A 25094-nucleotide genomic window follows, 5' to 3' on the forward strand; every position below is an offset into this window, starting at 1 on the left:
TAGGTTGGTTGCGAATGGCTATGCACAGGAGGAAGGTATTGACTATAATGAGGTTTTCTCTCCGGTGGTGAAGCATTCTTCGATTCGAATTTTGCTAGCTTTGGTGGCACAGTATGGTTTGGAATTATATCAGTTAGATGTGAAAAAGGTATTTCTTCATGGTGATCTTGATGAAGAAATATATATGACTCAGCCATTGGGATTCCGAGCTGCAGGAAAAGATAAGTTGGTTTGCAGATTGAAGAAATCGCTATACGGTTTGAAGCAGTCTCCTCGACAGTGGTATAGGCGATTCGATGGTTTTATGATTGGTCATTCGTACACTCGGAGCCAGTTTGATCCTTGCGTATATTTTCGCAAATTGAGAGGAGGTGCATACATCTATTTGTTGCTTTATGTCGATGATATGTTGGTTGCCTCTAGTTCCAGGTCAGCTATAGATGAGTTGAAAGTTCAGCTTTCGAATGAGTTTGAGATGAAGGACTTGGGTGAAGCGAAGCGCATTTTAGGGATGGAGATCGGCAGAGACAAGAAGAAGGGCATGATTTGTTTGACACAAGTGGCTTATTTGAAGAAGGTTCTACAGCGATTCCATGTTAGCATGGATACGAAGCCAGTTAGTGTACCATTGAGAGCCCATTTGAAGCTTTCAGCTGGTCTTTCACCGAAGTCAGTTGAAGATAGAGAGTTGATGTCAAAGACTCCATATGCGAGTGCGGTTGGAAGCTTGATGTACGCAATGGTATGTACGAGGCCAGATTTGTCACAGGCGGTGAGCATGGTATCTAGATACATGCACGATCCAGGAGTGGGTCATTGGGACGCCGTGAGATGGATTTTAAGGTACATTCGAAGTAGGGCTGTAACTTGAAAAACGATAACCGAAAAAATAACCACACCAAAGCCGAACCATAACCGAAAAAACCGAGGAAAGAAAAAAACCGCACCAAACCGAAAAAAATAACCGAAAACCGAAAGGTTTGGTGTGGTTTTGGTTTCGAATGTCTGGAAACCGAAACCGAACCGAAAAACCGAAAAGTTATTTTATTCCCATTTTGGTCTGAATAGGATTTACATTTTACTGACCCGGCTCAGCTTACGGGAAACCAAAACCGAAGAAAACAAGGGAAATGGATCAATTGGAAACTAAAATCTTATGTGGCAACATAGTCAGGTCCCAGAAACCATATTTCTCATGCTTTTTTCTTTTTCTTTTTTTTTGCTTGCTAAATACTAACCAAACACACCCTTAGAACAATGGAAAATAGAGATGTCATTGGTACATGTGCAAGTTGTTGGAAACAATAGCATTCTACCAGAGAACCTCACGTATGAAGAGAACTACCCTCTGTTGTGTGGAAAAAAGTGTTATGATTCTTTAGCAAGACGCATGTACACTCCAATGTCTTCTGAAGATCTTGTTCTTCTAATTCTATGGGGGAAAAAACCTGGATCCATAATTTTACAACTACAAACAAGTGGTCGGGTAATTGATCTTGTTCTTCTGATCTATCATCTTTCTGCTATTCTAGTTTTTCATCACTTTTTCGGAAACGGTTATGTAATATGAGATATTTCTACTTTCTACTTTTCTAGACTTGTTTTCTTTATAGAATAACCAAAAAAACCCCGATATAAACCAGAGAAAAACCGAACCGAACTAAACCGAACACAATTGGTTTTTGAAAAAAATAGTGAAAAACCAAACCGAACCAAACCGAAAAAATAGATCGGTTTTGTGTTCGGTGTCACCTATTAACCGCACCATTCAAACCGATTAACAGCCCTAATTCGAAGTACACTCAATGTTGGTTTAGTTTATGAGCGGGACACTACAGGTGGGCAGTTATGCATTGGCTATGTTGATTCGGATTATGCCGGGGATTTGGATAAGCGCCGGTCTACGACAGGGTATGTGTTTACTTTGACTCGTGCGCCGGTGTGTTGGAGATGCACCTTACAGTCGACGGTGGCTTTGTCTACGATGGAGGCAGAGTATATGGCAGTTACGGAGGTTGTGAAGGAGGCTATTTGGCTTCGAGGACTTTTGGAGGAACTTGGTATATCGCAGAGGTCCGTCACTATTCATTGTGATAGCATGAGTGCTATCTATTTGGCGAAGAATCAGGTTTTTCATGCGAGGACGAAGCATATTGACGTTCGTTATCACTTCGTTCGGGATGTTCTTGAAGATGGCGATGTGGAGATTGTTAAAGTCCACACGAAGGATAATCCGGCAGATATGCTCACTAAGGTGGTTCCGAGCAACAAGTTTGGTCATTGTCGAAACTTGTTGCACATTCGTGATTGTTGAGGCCGTTGGCGGCCATTTGGGTGAACTATGTTCGGCTTGATTCCTTGGGCAAGAGGATACGTAGGCAGTCTTTCAGATGCAGCCGGTTGGATTAGTTGATTTTGATGGGGGTGAGATTGTTTGGACTCTCGTTCGGGTTCTCGACGTGTTGTGGATTGAGTTCGTACTGGTCACAACAAATGGGACATTTGGTTGCTTTGGTATCGGCTCTGTTTTGAGAAAACTTCACCGAGATGGAGAATTGTGTGAACGCATTTATTGTGGGGGGGGCCACCCACGTGATTGGTTGTGCGTGAAGAGGACAGGCCCACCCGATGATTTGAAGCTATATATAGCTTCAATTTTTTCTCCTAGGTTTTTTGTGCAAGGCTTGATTGATTTTGGGGTTGTGTGGCTGCGGAAGATTTGCTTTGGCTGGCTGCGGGAGAAATTTTTCGGCTTTGGGTATTTTTCTTCAGCAGAGGAGATTTGTTTTGGTGCAGTCCTTTTGTGCAGCCTTTTGAGAGAGTTTTGTGTGAGGGATTTGAGAGTTTGTTTGAGGGTTTAGATTGTGAGTGATTGTAAACCCTAGTTGTATTCTCTCCCTCTATTAGTAGATCTCCCCCTCCTTGCCCCGTGGACGTAGGCAATTTTCCGAACCACGTAAAAATTGGTTGTACTGCTTTTATGTGATTTGTAATAGCTTTTTAGGTTCCCTCGACGCACAGTCCTAAAGCTGACGAGAGGAAGAGCTAATATCCTACTTTGATAGGATATTAGGCTTCAGATTCTTGTTCCCTTTGAGAAACAAGAATTCTTATTGCGACCTGACTCTCTTGTTGTGCTGCCGAAGTGCTGCCGAAAATTCTGCTGCGCGCAACAGACACCACACTAGGGTGTGGTGGAGCCTGTTTTATTTATTCTTCACGTTTTTCTCAATTCCTTCGCCGTTTTCACAGAAAATAATAAGGATCATGGATCAAATCCATCGGACACATGTTTACAAAGACAGGTGTCCTTGATTGGCACAAAACAAAATATTCTAGGATAAATTCATTGATTCGAGGGCTCTTCTCTTTTTTTTGATACATTATGATCAGCAATGAATTCATAACAAATTAGAATGTTCTATTCATCAGTAAGTAAGAGCAAAGAGGGGATGGTGGGTGATTATATCCCACTATACTGGCTCATGTGTTATATATGCATCAAAGATTTGATGATGGTGGGTGATTATATCCCACTATATATACTGGCTCATGTGTTATATATGCATCAAAGATTTGATGATGGTGGGTGATTATATCCCAAAATACTGGCTCATCTTTTTGCCTATTCATCAAGCCCATCCATTTTATCATATTGCGCCCCTTCATGAAAACATTGCTGCCATCTCCTTTCAGTGCTTTCGCCAACTTTGCCAGCTACTTGATACAATAACCAGAAACCTCTGTTATCCCCACGTATTAGTTCGACCTTATCTTCTTTTATATTCTCACGGTCAAAATTAAGATAGCTAAATAAACCCAGTTTTTTCTATCATATACTGTTTAGGTGATTGTCGCAATTTATCTTAATTCAAGGAAAAGTTGAAATTAGTGCAAATATATAGAGATTGATCAGAAAAAGGTAAATGCTAGACTGAATTTCTACCCCCCACTAAAAAATAGACGGTTATGATAAATAAATTAAAAAAGTAAAAAAAATTCACTTATTTTTTTTATAGTGAGACTGGAGGGGGTTCAAATCCTAGGAAAATGATGCACACGAGCTAGGGAAGTTAGAATATCAGCGTGCAAATCTCTAAAGAGTCTATTAATTTAACAATTGATCAATATTTTTTTGATACACCGTTAATGCAAATATATCAGAAAACATTTGACATTCGTAGCGGGGAAGATGTTAATATACTGGTCTATAGAAAAACAATTTCGGTGATCCATGTCACTCTGTAATATTAATTAATGATACACCAAAGAGATGCGCTTTACTAGATTGGGGGATATGGGGATCAATGTAATCCAAGGCTAAACATGATTCTGATGAAACCATTCATAAGAACCCAAACCCATCGTGCATAAGAGCCCACACTTCCCAAGATGAGCAACAACCCGAAAAATAAAGAAATAAAATAAAAAAAAAGCAAAAGAAGGCGTCAACAATGCAGAGGATCGTAGTTTTTACAACATTGCTTCTTGTATCATGTGTTCATAATGCACATGCACGAGAGGCGCGTCACCAGGTGAGGCCGTGGAAGACAAACTGCATGCTGGTGTTCGGAGACTCCACGGTGGACGCTGGGAACAACAACCGGCTGTCGACCACCTTCAAGGCCAACTTCTTGCCCTACGGCAAGGATTTCTTCGACGGACGGCCCACCGGAAGGTTTTCTGATGGGAGGCTTGCTTGTGACTTCATTGGTACGCCCAACACGCGCACGCTCCCTCATTCATATCTAGCTAGGATACGACCACTCTTCACTTGGTACTGTTTCTAGTTAGATTTTAGTCTGCTTCTTAGTCCCTTTCACTATGCTATGGGCCTATTTGGCGACTCAGTTTAAACTAGCTAAGTGGAAAAAAAGTAGTATAAGTCCTGACCTTAGTTTAGCAAATAATCCGGATAGGACATAAACTGGTTTTCTTAGGTAGTTTTCTGGTCCTAAACCAGTTCAGAATTTTGTCTACTTCCTTTTTTCTAGAACTAAATAAGTTGGTAGCTAAATCAATTTATCTTAACAGAGCATCTCCAACAGCTTCTCTAAAATTTTCTCCAAAATAAGAAAGCAAAAGTCATATTCTCCAAATTATTTTTACACCAACTCCAACAGCTTCCCCATTTTGAAGAATCCTTTTAAAGTCATATTCTCCAAATTATTTTTACACCAACTCCAACAGCTTCCCCATTTTGAAGAATCCTTTTTTTCCTCCAAAAATCTTCCCCATTTTGAAGAATCCTTTTTTTCCTCCAAAAATTTGGAGAATGCTGCAGATTTGGGGAAGCTTTCCCATTTTTTCTCCTCTATCTCTATTTTGAAGAATGAGATGGGGAATCTGTTGGACCAAAAACCTAACTATATTCTCCAAAAGTAGGAAATTGGGAAGCTGTTGGAGATGCTCTAGAGTTGTGAGAGTTATGATGAGAGTTAAAGGTTATAATTTTATATATTAATATGTCCATGCAGACTGAACGTGCTTTTACCGAAGGACACGAATGGCTATATCTTATACAATGGTATTTTGTTTTGTCTAGAGTCCGCTTAAAATATTGTTTTGTGAGATTTAGATTAATTGAATTGTTCGTATACCATCTTTAACTCGTTTGATATCATAACTTCCAATTGTCATGACGGTTAAGGCATATAATGTGTTGAAAGATGTGAAGAGCACGTGAGTGCTTGAGGGATTGTTTCCACGTGAGTGCTTGAGGGTTTCTTTTGTTTCCTGGACAATAACCGGCCCACCCGTTTGTCCTTTGTGCATATATATAAACCTAGTTAATTGACCTAGGTAGGTGTGCGAAGGAGGGGAGTTTAGTCGGCTTTTTTCTTTTTCTTTAGCGGCTGCGCAGGTGCAATTGAGGCGGCTGCAGTGCTAAGGCAAAGGGGAGAGAGAGAAAAAGGCGGCTGTGGATTTTTTCTTGGGCTTCGTGCAGAGGAGAAAAATCCTATTTGGTGGCTGTTTTGTGAGAGATTAGAGAGTTAGTTTGAGGGTTTAGTTTGTCTTTCCCTCTATTAGTAGATCCCCCTCCTTGCCCCGTGGACGTAGACAGTTTTCCGAACCACGTAAAAATTGATTGTTTGAGTTTGTGGCCATTGTAATAGTTTTTAGGATCCATTGACGCGCAGTCCTAGAGCTGACAAGAGGAAGAGCTAATATCTCACTTTGATGGGATATTAGGCTTTCAGATTCTTGTTCCCTTTGAGAAACAAGAATTCTTATCGATCTTTCTCTCTTATTGTGCACCAGAAACTCTGCCAAAATTTTCGCTGTGCACAACAAGTGGTATCAGAGCTCGGGCTACGCTTGGGCTATTTGGAGGAGTAGATCAATTTGGAGGCTCATCTAGGGCTTTGTTTGGTGATAAAGGTGAGATCTTTTGGTAAAGACTCTATCTTTTTAGTTTTGGATCTATCCTTCGTTCGTTGGTGCGTAAGATGTCGGGGAAAGAAGGTGCTTCGGATGTTGAGGGTGGTTCTTCTGGCGCGAAGACCATTCAGAGTTTGAATATCCACTCTATGAAGATAGATGTGAAGAAATTTAATGGCACAAACAACTTTGGATTATGGAGATGCGAGGTTTTGGATGCGCTGAACGCGCAGAATTTAGAGGATACATTAGAGTTAGATAGCAAGCCAGATGAGATTGAAGAGAAGGTTTGGAAGAAGATGAATCGAACGGTGTGTGGTGTAATTAGGTCTTGTTTGACTCAAGATCTAAAGTATGATGTGATGAATGAGACTTCTGCGAAGAAGATTTGGGAGATTCTCGAAAGCAAGTATTTGACCAAGAGTGTGGAAAATCGCTTGCATTTGAAGAGGAGACTTTATCGTTTCCAATTGAAGAAGGGAACCTCCATTAGAGATCACATGAACCACTACACAAAGTTTCTTGCGGATTTGGCGAATGTGGATGTCATAATTGAGGATGAAGACAAGGCGTTACTGTTGTTGAGTTCCTTGCCCGACGAGGAATATGAAACCTTCGTCCTTACTCTGATTAATGGGAAGGCATCACTTTTGTATAATGAGGTCACTGCTGCACTTGTGAATTATCAGCTTCGAAAGAAGGATAAGGAGGCTTCAGTTGAGCCGGTAGCGGAGGCGTTGGTCGCAAGAGGGAAGAGTCCAAACCGAAAGAATTAGAAGTCACAGTCTAGAGTAGGAAAAGATCAGTGTGCTTGGTGCAAGGAGACTGATCATTGAAAGAAAGACTGCCCAAAGCTCGACGAATGGATGAAAAATAAGCAGAAGGAAAAAGGGAAGCAGCCATTATCAGAAGCAAACATCGTATCGAATGGTAATAATTCTGACTCTTCTATTTATTCGCTTTCTATCAGTCCTACAGATAGCTATACGGAGGAATCTGAATGGATGTTGGATAGTGGTGCGACCTATCATGTGTGCCCTAGAAGGGAATGGTTCTCTAGTTTTGAGAAGCTGGTGGATAGTGGTGTGGTGTACATGGCTGATAACCGTGCATGCCAAATCCTTGGGATAGGAAGAATTCGCATCAAAATGTTTGACGGGACTGTTAGGGAGTTAAATGATGTGAATATGTTCCTTCTTTGAGGAAGAACTTGATCTCGATTGGAGCTTTGGTTGGAGAGGGTCTGAAGGTTCGTGTTGAGGACATGGTTCTCGAGATTGCGAGAGACTCTCGTATTTTGATGAAGGGTGTGTAGGCATCAAAAATTGCCTATAGGTCTCCACGAATAACTCAGTGTTAAGGAACGACGATGAACGTCACTATCCGGTTCACAGGAGTTCGATTGATGTCGATGAACGCTTGAAGTAAATCGACAAACTACGTGAACTAACGAAGGTACGGGCTAATCGAGAGTCCCGTAATGTTTACAAAAGGAACAACGCCCTTCGTGTCTCATTCATTCAATAGATGATCCAACCATCGGAGCTGATAGAACTCCTTGTCGGCTTTCCAACGCACTTCGAATCACTCAAATCCGAGGCCGGATAAAGGAATTACAGCAGAAACAGATCAAAAAAAAACACCAAAGGAGTGTCTCGGACCAACGAGACACCCTTGGGTGTCTCGACCAAGGCCGAGACACCCTAGGGTGTCTCGGATCAATGGGAGACACCCTAGGGTGTCTCCGAACAAGTGGAGACACCCTGGGGTGTCTCCAAGGCAGATTTGGGCCTTTAAGTATTTTTAACCGCTCCGTTCCCCCCAAAAGCCTATAAATACAAGCCTTAGGCCTCATTTTTTCAGATCTGGATTTTTGGAGAATTGGCGAAGCCCTGCCGAACTCAAGAGTGATCGAGCACTTCAACGCAAGAGAGTTTCTTCGTCAGATCTACATCACCCGCATCCGATCCTTAGTCTTATCCCGTTGTGGTAATTCTAAGAAGAGCAACTATCTCGCTTTTATCGAGATAGGCGCTTCAAGTTTCTAGATCTCCTCGCAGATCGATGAAGCTCTGGACCAGATCTGATTGCCAGGTAGTCCACGGATATCGACATCCCCGTCACAGGCTAAAGACCCACGTAAGCAAGAGACGACGAACGGATCTTGTGTTTATTTTTAAGAAAGTTGTAATCTTTTTATTCTTTGTTGTTTGAATTCATTTGTAACGTTTAAAGTTTAATAAAATCAATGATGAAGGCAACTTTCGACGAAAACAAACTGGCAACCACAGTGGGAGCCAACGGCCTCGCTGCCGAGGCCGTCGTGATGCAACCTACAATCAAGATCTGGGTGAGCGAAGACATCGAATATGAATTCGATCAACAGAAGTTCGAAGAGTACCTCTCTTCTTCCTCCTCCAGATCCGCCTCTCAATTCGATCAACAGAAGTTCGAAGAGTACCTCTCTTCTTCCTCCTCCAGATCCGCCTCTCCAAACAGGCATAGGAAGGTCTCCTCTTCCAGAAACACTCGCAGGGCTTCAGATCTGAAGACCAAGGATCCCCTCGTCGTCGCCACGCCCATGTCTCGCGATGTCCCAACGGCATCCGGAGAGGTCGAAGCTGCAGATCCAGATCTCCCTTCCACCGCTAAGTCAACTGCTGAAGGTGTTCCAACCTTGTCAAAGATGGCACGCCAAAGACGGCGTCAACGCCTTGCGCGGCAATTAGCCAAAGCGTCAGAATCGATGGACGAGATCCGCTACAATGAGGATCTAAAGTCCAGACAGCGCCAGGAGCAACAACGGAGAACAACCAACTCCTCCTCCAAGACAGAGACGAACGAATGGGTTCGTGTCAAGAGGACTCGCTCAACCCTCGAAGAGCGAATCAAGAAACGCCGCGCATTGCTTGCGCATGCCCGAGTCCTTCTGCAGAAAGCGAAAGAGATGCAGAAAGAAGAGACGGTCAAGAAGCCGTCAAAACACAAGCAAGTGTGGGTGCCAAAGGCGATCAAAACACAAGCAAGTGTGGGTGCCAAAGGCGAAGCCGGCACCTAAGACAAAAGGGGACGGAGGTATCATCCAGCCTTCTTCAAATCCAGATCCCGTTTCCCCTGCTCCCGCACCTCCGGCGGAGCCAGGTAAGAACATGGATTCTTCAAGATCCAGGGTTCCTTTGAAAGGTCGCCTCGGCCCTTTACCAGAAGATCGAGGCAAAGCACCTATCAAGGAGAGATTGGGACCATTGAAAGGTCCCCAAACAACGAACCAGACTGGGGGTCGTGCTAATCCCCCCAAGAAAGATAACAAAGGGAAAGCCCCTGTTACCGACCGTATTGGATTGCGGGTCGAAGTTCAAGAGCCCGTTAAGTTTTCACGCTCGCAAAAGCATAGACTTGAACGAGTGACTTTTGAAAATGCTAATAAAGCGTTGTATCCCCAGAGGAAAGCACATTCGTCTGATGATGATGGTGTTATACCTGGGAAGTCATGACAACACTCTATGAGTTGCTCCAGTTATCAAACTGACGAGTTGTACTATAGAGCTGGGGGTATGGATAAGTCTCGGAAGAGAGACACCAGAGACACGGATTCTCACTGTCCGTGTGCCAACATAATCAAGGCGGTGCTGTCAGAATGCTGCTGTAGAAGCATGTCCGCCAAGAGGACGAATTCTTAGAAGTGTCTGCTAATATGACCGGCAGAGGCAAATCGACACGACGTTTTAGCCCAAATCAGTTTGCCGAAATGTCCCAGCGTATGACTCGATTGCGATCAGGGACCAATAGGCGAAGGAATTACCAAAGGATGCAAAAGGGACTTCCTTTGGAAGAAGAGGTGTCAGATGATGGTTCAGATTCCTGCTCGGCTATAGCGTCCGACGACACGACATCTAGTGTGGGACAGCCCTATGAGTCACTTATGATCAGCGCCGAACAAGTAACCAAGATGCTTGAAGATGCCTTGACTAAGCAGAAAGAGGCATTCAAGTTTGAGATGGAGATGACTATGCAGCAAATGAGAGAGATGCATGACCAGCAAATCGCGGCACTGACAACTCACCAAGGAGAACCCAGTCGTCGCAATAATCCGAATCAAGAGCAGAATGAACGGGAAGAGGATAATGTCAACATAAATATCCCTCCTGTCAACAACAATAATGGAGGCAGTCCCTCGGATGATAATGCGAAGGAAGACCACGTTACCTATCCCCGAAGCCACTCGAAGGCAGATACGAGTGAAGACAAGAAAATGAAGGACTTGGAGAGCAAAATCAATGCGTTGATGAATGCTCAAGAAGTAAAGAGGTCCGGCATACCATGTCCATACCCAAGGGAATGGGAATCAATTCTATATCCGGCAAAGTTCAATTTAATTAACTTCACGCCGTTTGATGGAAAGGGTTCCCCTACCCAACACTTGATATATTTTAAGTCTCACTTAGGAATAATCTTCGGCAATGAACCCTTAATGGTGCGGTCATTCATTGGCACTCTTCGCGAAGCAGCCTTCGATTGGTATCATCGCCTCAAACCGGGGAGTATCAGCAGTTGGGACGACATGGAGGACGTGTTTCTGACAAACTTCTTCGACGACGACACCGAAATTTCAATCGGCACACTATTTGACGAGAAACAGAAAAATGGTGAGACGGTTGAAAACTTCGTAAAAAGATTCCGAAACAAAGCAATGAACTGCAGGGATCCGGTCAGCGAAGACTTTATTCTTGAGACTTGTCACAATAATCTTTCATTGGACATCCTCGAAGCTATGGGAATGGCACCACCAAAGACCTGGAAGGATTTAAAGGTGCGAGGAGAACGAGCCGAGCGATTCCTTAAAAGGAAGAAGGCGGAAAGGGGTCAAATAGCTAATAATGCTCCACAACAGAACTTTGTCCCTAAGGGCAAGGGAAAAGCACAAGCGAATGCTGTAGACGCAAACCAAACATTTGAGGTGCAAGCGCAACCGCAACCGCAACAGCAGCAACAGAAAGCGCCTCAACAATCTAGGTGGCAACAACAGCCCCAGAAGCCAAAGGCCTCGGAGCCAAAGTTCCCAAAAGTCTATTCATTCAAAGAGGATGAAGTTCCCGGCATCTTCAAATATCTCATAGAGAATAACAAGATCAAATTGCCTCCGGTCCAGGATCAGGAAGATGCTAAGAGAATCAATGATCCAAAATACTACGCATTTCATAGAGCGGTGCACCATCCTACCAAGGCATGCTACGCCCTTAAAGATAAGATCCAAGCCCTAATCGATGTCGGGGTCATTACCATGAAGTAGCCAAAGGAGAAGAAAGTGGGTGCGAACGCAGTATCGATTAGTTTTGGTTCTGTTCCCTTGAACTGGTTCCAACATGAGCCGGTAATAAGTACAGCAGTGAAGACCGTGAACGATGATCCTCACAAACAGCGCCAGAAAGGACTTGTGCTACACAGCCCCGAATGGTGAGATTCTTTGGGTTCACCCAGATTTGATTGGAGATGAACAGTGGACTGGAGCCTCTTCCAAGAAAAAGTCAAAAGAAAAAGGTAAGTCTTGTTATGGAGCTTCTGCTGTTCCAGGGGAAGATGACGAAGCAATGCCTGCTTTTTCATTTTCCGACAATGAACATGGGAATGAGTATGGTCGACTGGATGGGGTGGAGATGATTACAACTACCCCCGCACCTGCTGAGAGGACCCAACAGGAGCCCCTGTACCAAGATGTTCAAAACCCGAGGCAATCTCAATTCAATCAGCAGATTGGAAGAGATAAACCAGGAGATTCAAACATTTCATACCACTTCGATGTTATGACCCAATTGGCTAACATCCCAGTAAAAGTGACTCTACACGAGTTATCACGTCTTTCTAAAAACACTAGAGATGCGTTCAACATTACTCCTGACCAGCTCACTCAAATAGTTCAAGAAGCACTAATCAAACAGAAAGAAGAATTTAAGGGTAAGATGGAATTGGCTATGCGACAAATAAGAGAGTTGCAAGCTGAAGGGGGTAAATTTCCTAAATCGGATCATCAAGCTGGGTCTAGCTGTTGCGTTACCCCAATCACGCCTATTCCAGATAGGACAAATAATAATGGTTCGAATTTGAATATGGTTGTCAAGACTGATTCACCCCTCGATAACACTGGGGGTGGTACGACTAGATCCTTCAATGACACTGGGGGTGGCCCAATTCCTACTTCTCGACATCATTCAAAGAAAAATGAAAGTGAAGGTGAGAAGCAGAAAGAGGTCGAGTCTGTCACCACCTCGACTAGACGCTATCCTAAAAGAAAGAGGGTCGAGGAAAGCCAATCAGAGTTCGTACCCAGGTTCGCTGCTGATCAAACGTCACAACGACAGCCGTGGGAGCGATCGCCACAACAGTCACTTCAGATACAACGATACTCTTTCAAGGATGATGAGGTTCCAGCCATCCTCAAGTACCTCCTAAAAAACGACAAAATCAAGCTCCCACCTATTAAAAGCCAGGAGGAAGCCAGCGGGAGTTCAGACCCAAAATATTGTGAATACCACAGGAGGATCCATCATCCCACCAAGACTTGTATCACTCTCAAGAATACAATACAGGCCTTAGTTGAAGCCGGCGTCTCAATGGCAGAACAAACCGAATGAGAATGACCACCACACTCCGAAAAGTATACGAGTATAAACTGCTTCTTTCAAAACTCCAACGGGCATATGAGTGTAAACTGTTTCCTTTGTATCTAACGGGAAGTTCCTGGAGAACATCATACGTGATATTCTTAAGGATAACCCGATATCAATAAAAAGGGGTTGGAAATAAAATATTGCTTATTGAATCAGTCTCTTGAAGTTTTTGATGATTCTCAATAAATTTGAACCCAAATGGGAGGGACCATTCGTAGTAGAGACAGTCTATTCGAGTGGCGCATATCGCTTAGTCACCAAGGACGGCGACCGGCTTATGATGCCGATAAATGACAAGTTTCTAAAAAAATACTATCCTTAGTATCTTCAGGATAACCAATGTATCGGGAAGTTCCGAGAAGAACATCATATCTGGTATTCTTAGGGATAACCCAATCATTGTAGAAGTGATGAATAAGAAATTCTCGTTCGAATTTAGAATGTTGGAACGTTTCTTCTTATTATCAAAATTCTCTAACTCTTATGAGTTATTTTTGTGAGATGAGATCCAATCCTCTGATAGGTTAATCTTTCCTCACTAAACCATCCGCTGATCAAATTAATCGACGGTGGATTCACCAAAATTTCTGTCCGCCAGTCATTGGCAATTCTCAGACTTAACATGTTAGGTCCTAATCACTTAGCATTGTAGTCCTCCTTTGAGTGATAGTACGGGTTGGCATTTTTATTGCTACCCGTATTTTACTCTCTTTGCTTTCAGGTCAAACCTATAAAAGTTAGGGCCAAAGCTAAATTCCTCTCTCGATTCTTTCCATGAACGAGAGGTCCACTTTTAATTCGAACAGTCAAACCTATAAAAGTTAGGATTGTTCCCGATCTCACTTAGTCAAACCTACAAATAATTAGGACTAAGACCGAGTCGTTCCTTTTTTATAAACGAAAATCCGCCTTTGTTCCTTTTTTCACCAAACCTATAAAAGTTAGGGTCAAAATTGGGTTTTCTCCTCAATGAATGAGGGATTCTTTTGATTTAAATGACCAATCCTATAAAAGTTAGGGCCGTTTGAACCTTTCCGATTCTCGAAGTGGAGATCCCACTCTTAGTTTCATCTTTTCGGAGTCTGGGGGTGGAGATCTCACCTTGAGTTTCCTTTCCGACTGTAGATAGAATATAAAATTCTTCCTCTTCAGTCCCGGGAGATAGAATATAAAATTCTTCCTCTCCCGCTTTCCAGTCCGTCTTTGTTCTGATAAAAGACACAATTCCCAACTTCCAATCCGGACACTTGGTGCACAGGGAATTTTATCTCAACTCCTAAATAGAGATAAGTCTACGCCTAATACGCGTTACCGGTTTAGTCTTTCACCGATTGAAAAAGACACCAAGGTCTACGCCTGGGGAATTTTATCCCGAAACCTAAGTAGGGATGAGTCAACACCTAGCACGTGTTGCCGGGTAGCCTATTCCCGTAACAAGGGCGAAGCCTATGTATTCAAAATCATAGCATAAAGTCTTAGAGAATTCACTCTCTTAGCACAACGTTACATGCGGAACGGATTCAGACAATCCGCATGCTAGCCCGATTTCAAACGGTAATCGGTAAAGACACATCAAACCCGTTGAAGGCTGGGGGTTTACCAAAAATCCCAAAGTCTATGTCTAACACGCATTGCTGGTTAGTCTTTGACCGTAAAAAGGACAAAAGACCATATATTCAACATTGTGGCATGTTGTTATTAATAACACCATAATCCGTGCCTCACACGCATGGAGAATTTTATCCCGAAGCCTAAGCAGGGATAAGTCAACGCCTAACACGCGTTACCGGTTTGGTCTTTTACCGATTGAAGAAGACACCAGAATCCGGGTCTGGGGATTTTTATCCTGAATCCTAAGTAAGGATAAGTCAGCGCCTAACACGCGTTGCCGGGTAGTCTATTCCCGTGAGAAAGACGAAGTCTACGTATTCAATGTCGTAGCACTAAAAGAGTTAACTCTTTTAGCACAATATTATGTGCAGAACGGATCTAAAAAATCTGCATGCTAGCCCGACTCAAACGGTAGTCGGTAAAGGCTCATGAAACCCGTTGATGGCTGAGAATTTGCCAAAAATTCTATAAGTGCTAGTCATTGATGCATCAGCTCTGTTAGTTGGTCTCGTGACTTTATTATCCAACAACATTAAAATAAGATCCACAAAAGCAGATGAATCAGCTTTAACAGTTAGTCCTGCAACCCCGACACTTGGGACTGCCATGCTCCAATACCTTAAGAGCTTAAACTGTGTATACTCCAGTAAACGTACGAGTATAAACTGTGTCAACGTTCGACGTTCGAAACCCTAGGGTCAACGCCGGTCAACGCGTAACCCTAGGTCAACGCCAGTCAACGTGTTACGAAAAAAAGTCAACATCCGACGTTCGAAACCCTAGGGTCAACGCCGGTCAATGCGTAACCCTAGGTCAACGTCAGTCAACGCGTTGCGACAAAAAGTCAACGTTCGACGTTCGAAACCCTAGGGTCAATGCCAGTCAACGCGTAACCCTAGGTCAATGCCAATCAACGCGTTGCGACCAAAAAGTCAACGTTCGACATTCGAAACCCTAGGGTCAACGCCGGTCAACACGTAACCCTAGGTCAACGCCAGTCAACGCGTTGTTCGAAACCCTAGGGTCAACGCCGGTCAACACGTAACCCTAGGTCAACGCCAGTCAACGCGTTGTGACAAAAGTCAACGTTCGACATTCGAAACCCTAGGGTCAACGCCGGTCAACGCGTAACCCTAGGTCAACGCCAGTCAACGTGTTGCGATCAAAAATCAACATACGGTGATCTGAAACCCTAAGTCAGCACAGTATGACAGAGATAGTCAATTCAAAGTCAACTCAATGACATGAGCCAAACTCAACTCACTGGTGATAGACTCGAGACTCCGACGACGGTCAGGCGATAAACGCAGCGCCGGAAAAACTTCGGCTATTCGTCAAAACATTGAATAGACCGAAAATCGAAGGAGCTAACAGTTGAAGCTAACTACAGGTCCTTTATGCCGACTGAAGGCTGGACCAATCACATCCAAAGTATTCCAGCCTCTTCTATAAAAGAAACGAGTCTGGAACGCTTTGGAGGGGGTATCTGTAGGCATCAAAAATTGCCTATAGGTCTCCACGAACAACTCAGTGTTAAGGAACAACGATGAACGTCACTATCTGGTTCACAGGAGTTCGATTGATGTCGATGAACGCTTGAAGTAAATCAATGAACTACGTGAACTAACGAAGGTACGGGCTAATCGAGAGTCCTGCAATGTTTACAAAAGGAACAACGTCCTTCGTGTCTTATTCATTCAACAAATGATCCAACCATCGGAGCTGATAGAACTCCTTGTCGGCTTTCCAACGCACTTCGAATCACTCAAATCCGAGTCCGGACGAAGGAATTACAACAGAAACATATCAAAAAAAACACCAAAGGAGTGTCTCGGACCAACGAGACACCCTAGGGTGTCTCGGATCAATGGGAGACACCCTAGGGTGTCTCCAAACAAGTGGAGACACCCTGGGGTGTCTCCAAGGCAGATTTGGGCCTTTAAGGTGTTTTAACCACTCCGTTATCCCCTCAAGCCTATAAATACAAGCCTTAGGCCTCATTTTTTTAGATCTGGATTTTTGGAGTATTGGCGAAGCCCTGTCGGACTGAAGAGTGATCGAGCACTTCAACGCAAGAGAGTTTCTTCGTCAGATCTATATCACCCGCATCCGATCCTTAGTCTTATCCCATTGTGGTAATTCTAAGAAGAGCAATTATCTTGCTTTTATCGAGATAGGCGCTTCAAGTTTCTAGATCTTCTCGTGGATCGACGAAGCTCTGGACCAGATCTGATAGCCAGGTAGTCCACGGATATCGACATCCCCGTCACAGGCTAAAGACCCACGCAAGCAAGAGACGACGAACGGATCTTGTGTTTATTTTCAAGAAAGTTATAATCTTTTTATTCTTTGTTGTTTGAATTCATTTGTAACGTTTAAATTGTGTTTATTTTCAAGAAAGTTATAATCTTTTTATTCTTTGTTGTTTGAATTCATTTGTAACGTTTAAAATTTAATGAAATCAATGATGAAGGCAACTTTCAACAAAAACAGGGTGTCGGGAGAAATAACCTGTACTACTTGACTGGAGGTATAGTGGCAGGTGGAGAGCTGACGACTTCTGTTGATTTGACTAGACTGCGGCATTTGGGAACCTGTATTATTTGACTGGAGGTATAGTGGCAGGTGGAGAGCTGACGACTTCTATTGATTCGTCTAGACTGCGGCATTTGGGGCTTGGCCATTCCAGTATTGATTCCTCGCATAGATTGAAAGAGGGTGCGAAGACCTGCAGTTTGAAGTCCAGTGAACATGTTGATGTGATCAAGAAGACCAAGGTGAAGTGCGGCACCTCTATTCACCGTGCTAAGGGTCGTTCTGGAGGAGTTCACGTGGATGTTTGGGGGCCTTCCAAGGGGGCATCATTGAGAGGTAATAGGTGTTTGGTTTCCTTTGTTGGTGGCTGTTCTAGGCGTGTTTGGGTTGCAACCAAATCCCCTTCGGAGAAAGTCCTAGTAGTATCCAACAGATTGAAGAAGTGTGTGATAGACAGAAAGGTGAAGGTACTCCATTCTGGTTTTGGTAGGAGGTACAAGATGGACCTATTTCTGTATTGGAGCCGAGCTCACGGCATTGCGAGACACTTCGTTAGAAAGGAAATCTTGGGGCAACTAGATAGAGTGACAAATTTGGAGAACCATGCCTTGCTGGAGGAGGATCGGTGTTTGTGGTCGAACAATGATTTGCAGAAGAGTTTCTGGACAGAGGCTTCGACATATTTGGGTCATCCTATTAAAGAGTTGTCAACTGTTGCGATTGGAGGTAAAACTCCATTGGAAGATAGGTCTGGTAGTGTCACTTTGGTTGAGGCTTCGATGAGGGAGCTAATTGACTCTCAGCAGGTGGAGAGTTTTGGACAGACCTTAGAGGTATCGCAGCGGGTGAAGAGTGATGCTACTCCACATTGGGTGAAGATTACTCCAGATCATACTGCATTGTTTGGGATTCCAGCTGAGGTGACACAGCTTAGGGATCATTTGGATTTGGGTGCAGATGATGAGTTGGGTTTTGATTCGAGTGCAGCTGATAGATGCAGTTTGGATATGGCCAGTGGTTCACCTCAGGTGGAGGTGTTTGAGGCCATTGGAGGTACTATCAGCCGCAGAGTTGATGATATTGGAGAAGGGTTGCGTACTCTTCTATTGAATTGAGGTCGTTAGCGGCCATTTGGGTGAACTATGTTCGGCTTGATTCCTTGGGCAAGAGGATACGTAGGCAGTTTTTACGATGCAGCCGGTTTGGATTTTGATAGGGGTGAGATCGATTTGGTGAGTAAATACCGATGTTTTGGTGAGTGTTCGCACTCTCATTTGGGTTCTCGACTTGTTATGGATTGAGTCCGTTGTCGTGAATTGTTTCACTTCGTACTGGACACAACAAGTGAGACATTTGATTTGGTCGGTGTCGGCTCAGTTTTGGGAGAACTTCGCCGAGGTGGAGAATTGTGAAGAGCACGTGAGTGCTTGAGGGATTGTTTCCACGTGAGTGCTTGAGGGTTTCTTTTGTTTCCTGGACAATAACCGGCCCACCCGTTTGTCCTTTGTGCATATATATAAACCTAGTTAATTGACCTAGGTAGGTGTGCGAAGGAGGGGAGTTTAGTCGGCTTTTTTCTTTTTCTTTGGCGGCTGCGCAGGTGCAATTAAGGCGGCTGCAGAGCTAAGGCAAAGGGGAGAGAGAGGAAAAAGGCGGCTGTGGATTTTTTCTTGGGCTTCGTGCAGAGGAGAAAAATCCTATTTGGTGGCTGTTTGAGCCTATTTGAGGGTTTAGATTGTGAGAGTTGTAAACCTATTTGTATTTTTTTTCTCTTTAATAGTAGATCTCCCCCTCCTTGCCCGGTGGACGTAGGCAGTTTGCCGAACCACGTAAAATTGATTGTTTGAGTTTGTGGCCATTGTAATAGTTTTTAGGATCCCTCGACGCGCAGTCCTAGAGCTGACGAGAGGAAGAGCTAATATCCCACTTTGATGGGATATTAGGCTTTCAGATTCTTGTTCCATTTGAGAAACAAGAATTATTATCGATCTTTCTCTCTTATTGTGCACCAAAAACTCTGCCGAAATTTCCGCTGCCCACAACAAAAGATTGTAATTTTATATTCTAATTAACAATGCTCATATAAACTAAGTAATATGTGATATCAGGAATTACCTGCATCTGAATTTTTGTTCTTGTTTACTTTTTCTTACTGCTGTAAGAATATATTTATTTACTGTTATTGGATGGGTCTTATATTAATTATCACCTATTAGCATGCAGAATGATAAATGTTAGCACATGTCTTTTCTGTACTTCCTGAATAAGACAGTAATTTGCACAATGATGTTCAGTGAGTTATTATTTCGGACATTCAAGTCTCTAGCTAGCACCTATGACTTTGATTTTTGGGCATTTTATCATCCACACATTTCTCATCAGATAATGGCGTACTCCTCTATAAATCCTCAATGGACGTTCTATCTCTTACTAGCTCATTTATCATAACTGTTATCTGGTATTCCTTTTTCATATACTTTCTAAAAGGATTAATTCCACATAGACCCCCCACAGTATCATTATTTTGAACCTACAACTGTTGTAGCTTCGTTATCGCAATCCTTATGTTAGATTCTTTTTCACTCTTTTAGCGTCAGTGAAAGTTTAGCATATATATACTACCCTGGGTGAAATTAACGAGTCTAACTGAGAATAAAAGCTACATGAAACGGTTAGTTCAAAACAGCGGTACCGCAGGGGGTCTATGTGCAAATAACCTTTCACAAAATAACGTAGCAGCTCATATCAAACATTCCCACATACGGTGTACATATGTGCGTGCTCGCACTAACGTACGCTCCGTTATTTTTTACATTTACACTCAGCATCATGTAAATGTAAAATTTTGCATATGTGCAGCTGAATTCTTTGGTATTTCCACGAGCGTTCCAGCATTCTTGGACCCCAATCTCACTCCTGAACAGCTCAAACATGGCGTCAGTTTCGGATCAGCCTCTTCAGGATATGATGAATTAACCTCCACAAGTGCAGTATGCTAATCCCCAATCTCTTATGGTTTCAAATTAATCAACATTTATTGAATTAACCTCCACAAGTGCAGTATGCTAATCCCCAATCTCTTATGGTTTCAAATTAATCAACATTTATTAACAAAACCATTTAATCTACAATCTCTTATGGTTTCAAATTAATCAACATTTATTAACAAAACCATTTAATCTAGCTCTTCTCATTTTTTTTTCCTGCAGGGTGTAATATCGATGGCCAAACAAGTAGACTACTTGAAGCATTACAAACTCCATCTGAGAAAATTATTTGGTCCTGCAGAAGCACAAAAGATTACTGAAGATGCTATTGTTGTGATAAGTGCAGGCACCAATGATTTCATCCAAAATTACTACTTTTACGATAACAGATCGAAAGAATTCACTGAGCCACAATATGAGGACTATCTGGTCTCTCTTATTTCTGAATACATCAAGGTAGTTATTTAATTCCTCATCCTTCATTTCTACACCGAGAAAAAAACTGGTAAATGATTTTTTTCCATAAGCAATGATAATTTTAATCTATAAGGGTTCACAACAACTTCATACTTTTGGCATAGAGCAACTCAGGCTTGATTCACACGAACCATGAATATAAGACAGATTTAGAAAAGATTTCAATGCATGGGTATATGTTTTGATTCATAAAATTAAGGGCATTCAACCAACGGTAACACATTAGAGCATAAAATTGTTACCCTTATCACAACTTCAAAGTTTTGGTGCAGTGTAAAAGAAATTAAACATATTATCTTTAACATGCTCTCATATACTGATGGTCCATTCATGAGTGTGGAATTTATAAAGTTGTACTCCGGTTGTTATAATACCATTGCAAGGTCTCTTTCATCACAATAAAACTCTAATTATGAACATTTAGCTCTGAGTTTTTAATTTTTTGTATTCTAAAGATCTTACTAAATTTCAGGAAATCAATAAATTAGGCCCGAAAAGATTCACAGTTGTCGGAGTTCCACCAATGGGATGTCTACCTGTTGTTAAGACTCTTATGAGTGCTGAAGAATGTTATGTGAAGCTCAACGATGTTGCTAACTCCTTCAACTCTAAGATTGCGAGGCAACTTCATACTCTAAGGAAGCAATTGAGTATCAAAACTCATTTCCTTGATGTATACCAAGTTTTTGAACAGGCCACTAAGCATCCCAAGAAGTTTGGTAAGTTTCAGATTTTAAATACCCTTTGAGATTCTAATACTCTGAAATATTTTGGATTATTTTTTTACTTGTGGTTATCATTTGAAATTCAATAATTAGTAGTTTGAATGTATTGCACATATGTCTGATCAGCAAACTTTTACATCACAACTCCAACATCAAAGGTTGAATATGTGCACGGGTATTTTTATCACGTACGTATATGTGGCTGACAAGGGCCTGAAATGATATAATATCATATTGGTTATGTTGATGATAGAGCCAATGTAGTATCGATGTATTAAACTTACTGCCTGTCTAGTATTGATGATATGACCCTATGACCGAAATAGGAAAGGGATACTGATGATTCAATGCAAATGTTTTTGTTAAACGTACAGGATTTACAGAGACAACAAAGGGATGTTGCGGATCAGGAACGATCGAGATAGGAGAGACATGCAAGGGCCAGACAACCTGCGATGATCCAACGAGGTTCATGTACTGGGACGCCGTCCATCCAACGCAGAAGATGTACAAGATCATCGCCGAAGAAGCAGTTCAAAACATCGGCGATGCACTCCTTCTCTGATGATGATCTCTATAAAGTCCTATTGGTGTTAGTGATGTCTCTAGTTCTATTTAGGCAGTTGGAGTCTTGTAGGATTGCAAAATGTTGCTGGTTCTTTGTGGGATGTGTTTGGGTCATGCAAACAAATGTTTATGCTATGATGGAACTTCAGTATGCTATTCTGCTGTACTCTCTCTTTGTTTCCTTTTAAAGAGACTACTTTCTCAATTTTGGCCTAGTTCAGAACACCCCGCTACTATAGGTGATGTGCTGATAAGATTTGTATTCTTTACTGTTGGGGATGCACAACCCCCCTGATGCGATTTGGAAATAGAGATTTAGGAGAGAAGAGAGAAAATCAAACAGTCTCAAACACACAAGATTTACGTGGTTCGCTTCTCAATGTGAGAAACTACGTCCACGGCCGCCGCAGGAGAAAAATTCACTATTTTTCGTCTCTTTACATCATGCCCTAATCAACCCTTTTATAGACTTAAGGGTTTAACAAGTAAACAAGGAAACAGATCAAATCAGGTTAAAAAATGAATTTGGGCCAAAACCCGACTCCGGTCGACCGCAGCACCACGTGCGGTCGACCGCGACGAATCCTATTCCTGATCGAGCTCTCTGGACTTTGGGCGGTCTGGGTTGCTCTCTGGACTTTGAGCGGTCGACCGCAGCGCCACAGACGGTCGACCGCGACGAGCTCCTGGCCTGTGCACCCAGCTGTGCACGTAGACGGTCGACTGCCGCGCCATGGCCGGTCGACCGCAAAGCTGCCAAATCTCTCCTTCGTCGTTTTGCTTGAACTTCTTCATCGTCGATCATGTTCCAACTTTGTTTCTCCTCTCTTCTGAAATGTAGGGCATGCCTTATAGTTAGGCTTCACATATCCTAACAATCTCCCACTTGGAGACTAACTATCAATCTCTTCCAAATCTCTCTGCGGCGACGGCCTCCATATCATCAAGTGCTGAGGCCAACTGAAGTTGAACACAACTTCAGTTTCTCTGTAGTGACAACCTTGGTAAGCATATCAGCTGGGTTCTTGCTTCCTTGAATCTTCACAAGTTCCACCACTTCTTCGTCACAGAAGCTAGTCCCCAGCGGAGTCGCCATCTTTTGCTGAGATTTGTAGGAAAAATTGCAAAGAAGAGAATAAAGAAAATGTGATTTTTGATTCCTTTGATCTCGGTTACAACTTGATTACAAAAGAGAGGAGAACGAAATTGGTTCTTCCTCTTTGTTTAAAATTGGGTTCTTCACGGTGGCGATGGAGTGCCTCCCTCGAATGCTCGCGTCGAGTTTGCTCTCCGTTGACGATCCGCACGTCTTGATTCACTGGAACGATGTCTTCTCTTCACGATTTGACGTTGTGGAGAACTTGCATGGTAAGTTTAAAACTCTTAATGAGTTGATAACTCTGATCGAGTTTGAACTCTTGAAAAAGAGTTGATTTGAACCGAAAGTTCGGTTAATAGCCAAGGATCAAAGCTCTCTGTTGCTGAAGTTGAAGATGATCTTCGTTGGAAGATGATGTCGATCTCCTCAAAAGCCTGTCTCCAATGGTCGATCCAAGCCAAGAAAATTGAAACTTTAACTCAGTTGAGTTTTTTCACTTTTATAGGGGGATAAGAGGTTGTAACTGCCCTCTAAATCCGCTCCTAAGTGGGCGAAAATCCCTCAGAACGTGAGATAACAGTTTTGAGGCCGTTCGGCTTGTGTTTGAACAAGTCAAAACGCCCAATCTGGCGTTCAGAACCTAACTTCGCCTCTAAGAATTGAGACGCGAAGTTGGATGTTGGCTGAACATTGATGAACGCGAGGGTCGCTCGCGTTTTGGTTTGTTGTAGCTTAGAAACGCGGGGGTCGGTATTGGCTGGACCCCTAAGAACGCGAGGGTTGCTCACGTTTAGCTTGTTGTAACGCGGGTCCGACCCTAGCGTTTTGATGTTGTAACGCGGGTTCGACCTCGGCGTTTTGATGTTGTAACGCGGGTTCGACCCTGGCATTTTGATGTTGTAACGCGGGGTTCGACCCTGGCGTTTTAATGTTGTAACGCGGGTTCGACCTCGGCGTTTTGATGTTGTAACGCGGGGTTCAACCCTGGCGTTTTAATGTTGTAACGCGGGTTCGACCCCGGCGTTTTAATGTTGGCACACGGGGAGGACCTCCGCGTCTAGTCTTGAAGAGATTATCACAAAGTAATCTCTTTTGTCATAGCGTTGCAAAGATCATTGTCTTGTAATCTTCGTCTTGGGACTTCCACGTCTTGGTTTGAAGAGATCGTCGATTTGTAATCCTTTCTGTCAGAGTATTGCTAAAGACTGTCGTTTTGTAATCTTTGCTTTAACTCTTTGACATGTGAAAATCTTCAGATTACAGCCTTCTGGAAGTCGTCAGATTGTAACTTCCCTCATCGGTGGTTGATGGGGGATAAGCTATCTATTGTGATTTTTAGACAGCCTACAGAACCCCCTCCAAAGTTTTCGAAAGTTCGCGGTTGACTGGGACGAATTTTCGCAATACTTTGGATCTTAACTCTGATCTTAGAGCTGTTGATTCCTTGTCGTAAAGGAGTCGTTCTCTGCACTCGCTTCGAAGGCATCTTGGTTGAAGGGATTTGTCACATAGGGCCTGTGTGAAGGTATGTGCCATAATCCTGCTTCTGGAATGTTGGGGGTGGACCCTGCATTTTGAACTTGAGACGCGGGTGTGACCTCGGCGTTCTGTTTAAAACTCGCTGGTCTAACCTCGGCATTTTGTTTTCGCATCGCTGGTCTAACCTCGGCATTTTGACTTGAAACGCGGCTATGACTTTGGCGTTATCGTCTTTGCATCGCGGGTCTGACCTCGGCGTTATCGTTTTTTCGACGCTTTTTGATGGGGATCAGCTATCTATTGTGATTTTTAGACAGCCTACAGAACCCCCTCCAAAGTTTTCGAAAGTTCGCGGTTGACTGGGACGAATTTTCGGAATACTTTGGATCCCAACTCTGATCTTGGAGCTGTTGATTCCTTATGGTAAAGGATTGGTTCTATGCACCCGCTTCAAAGGCATCTTGGTTGAAGAGATTTGACATGCAGGACCTGTGTGAGGATGAGCTTCAAAGAAAAACTATAGCAACGGTACAAGCCACTCATGAGCAGAAGCTCTCAAACGTCACAT

The 25094-nt window shown here is 43.0% G+C and overlaps 1 protein-coding gene across 1 annotated transcript; it reads left to right on the plus strand.

The window, feature by feature from the left end:
- LOC109829191 (GDSL esterase/lipase At5g45950-like) lies at positions 4380 to 22153 on the plus strand. Its single transcript, XM_020396338.1, has 5 exons — positions 4380 to 4713; positions 20052 to 20182; positions 20402 to 20635; positions 21129 to 21375; positions 21756 to 22153. The coding sequence occupies exons 1-5, from the start codon at positions 4455 to 4457 to the stop codon at positions 21944 to 21946; spliced, it is 1062 nt and encodes a 353-aa protein (XP_020251927.1). The 5' UTR covers positions 4380 to 4454; the 3' UTR covers positions 21947 to 22153.

Source organism: Asparagus officinalis, chromosome 1 (assembly GCF_001876935.1).
Source record: "Asparagus officinalis chromosome 1, Aspof.V1, whole genome shotgun sequence".
Classification (NCBI taxonomy): Eukaryota; Viridiplantae; Streptophyta; class Magnoliopsida; order Asparagales; family Asparagaceae; genus Asparagus; species Asparagus officinalis.

Bases quoted from the DNA above. Each gene is read 5' to 3' on its own strand.
- LOC109829191 (XM_020396338.1), top strand. From the start codon at position 4,455: ATGCAGAGGATCGTAGTTTTTACAACATTGCTTCTTGTATCATGTGTT. The intron at 4,714-20,051 runs GTACGCCCAACA...GCATATGTGCAG, and splicing joins GCTTGCTTGTGACTTCATTG to CTGAATTCTTTGGTATTTCC. The intron at 20,636-21,128 runs GTAGTTATTTAA...ACTAAATTTCAG, and splicing joins TTATTTCTGAATACATCAAG to GAAATCAATAAATTAGGCCC.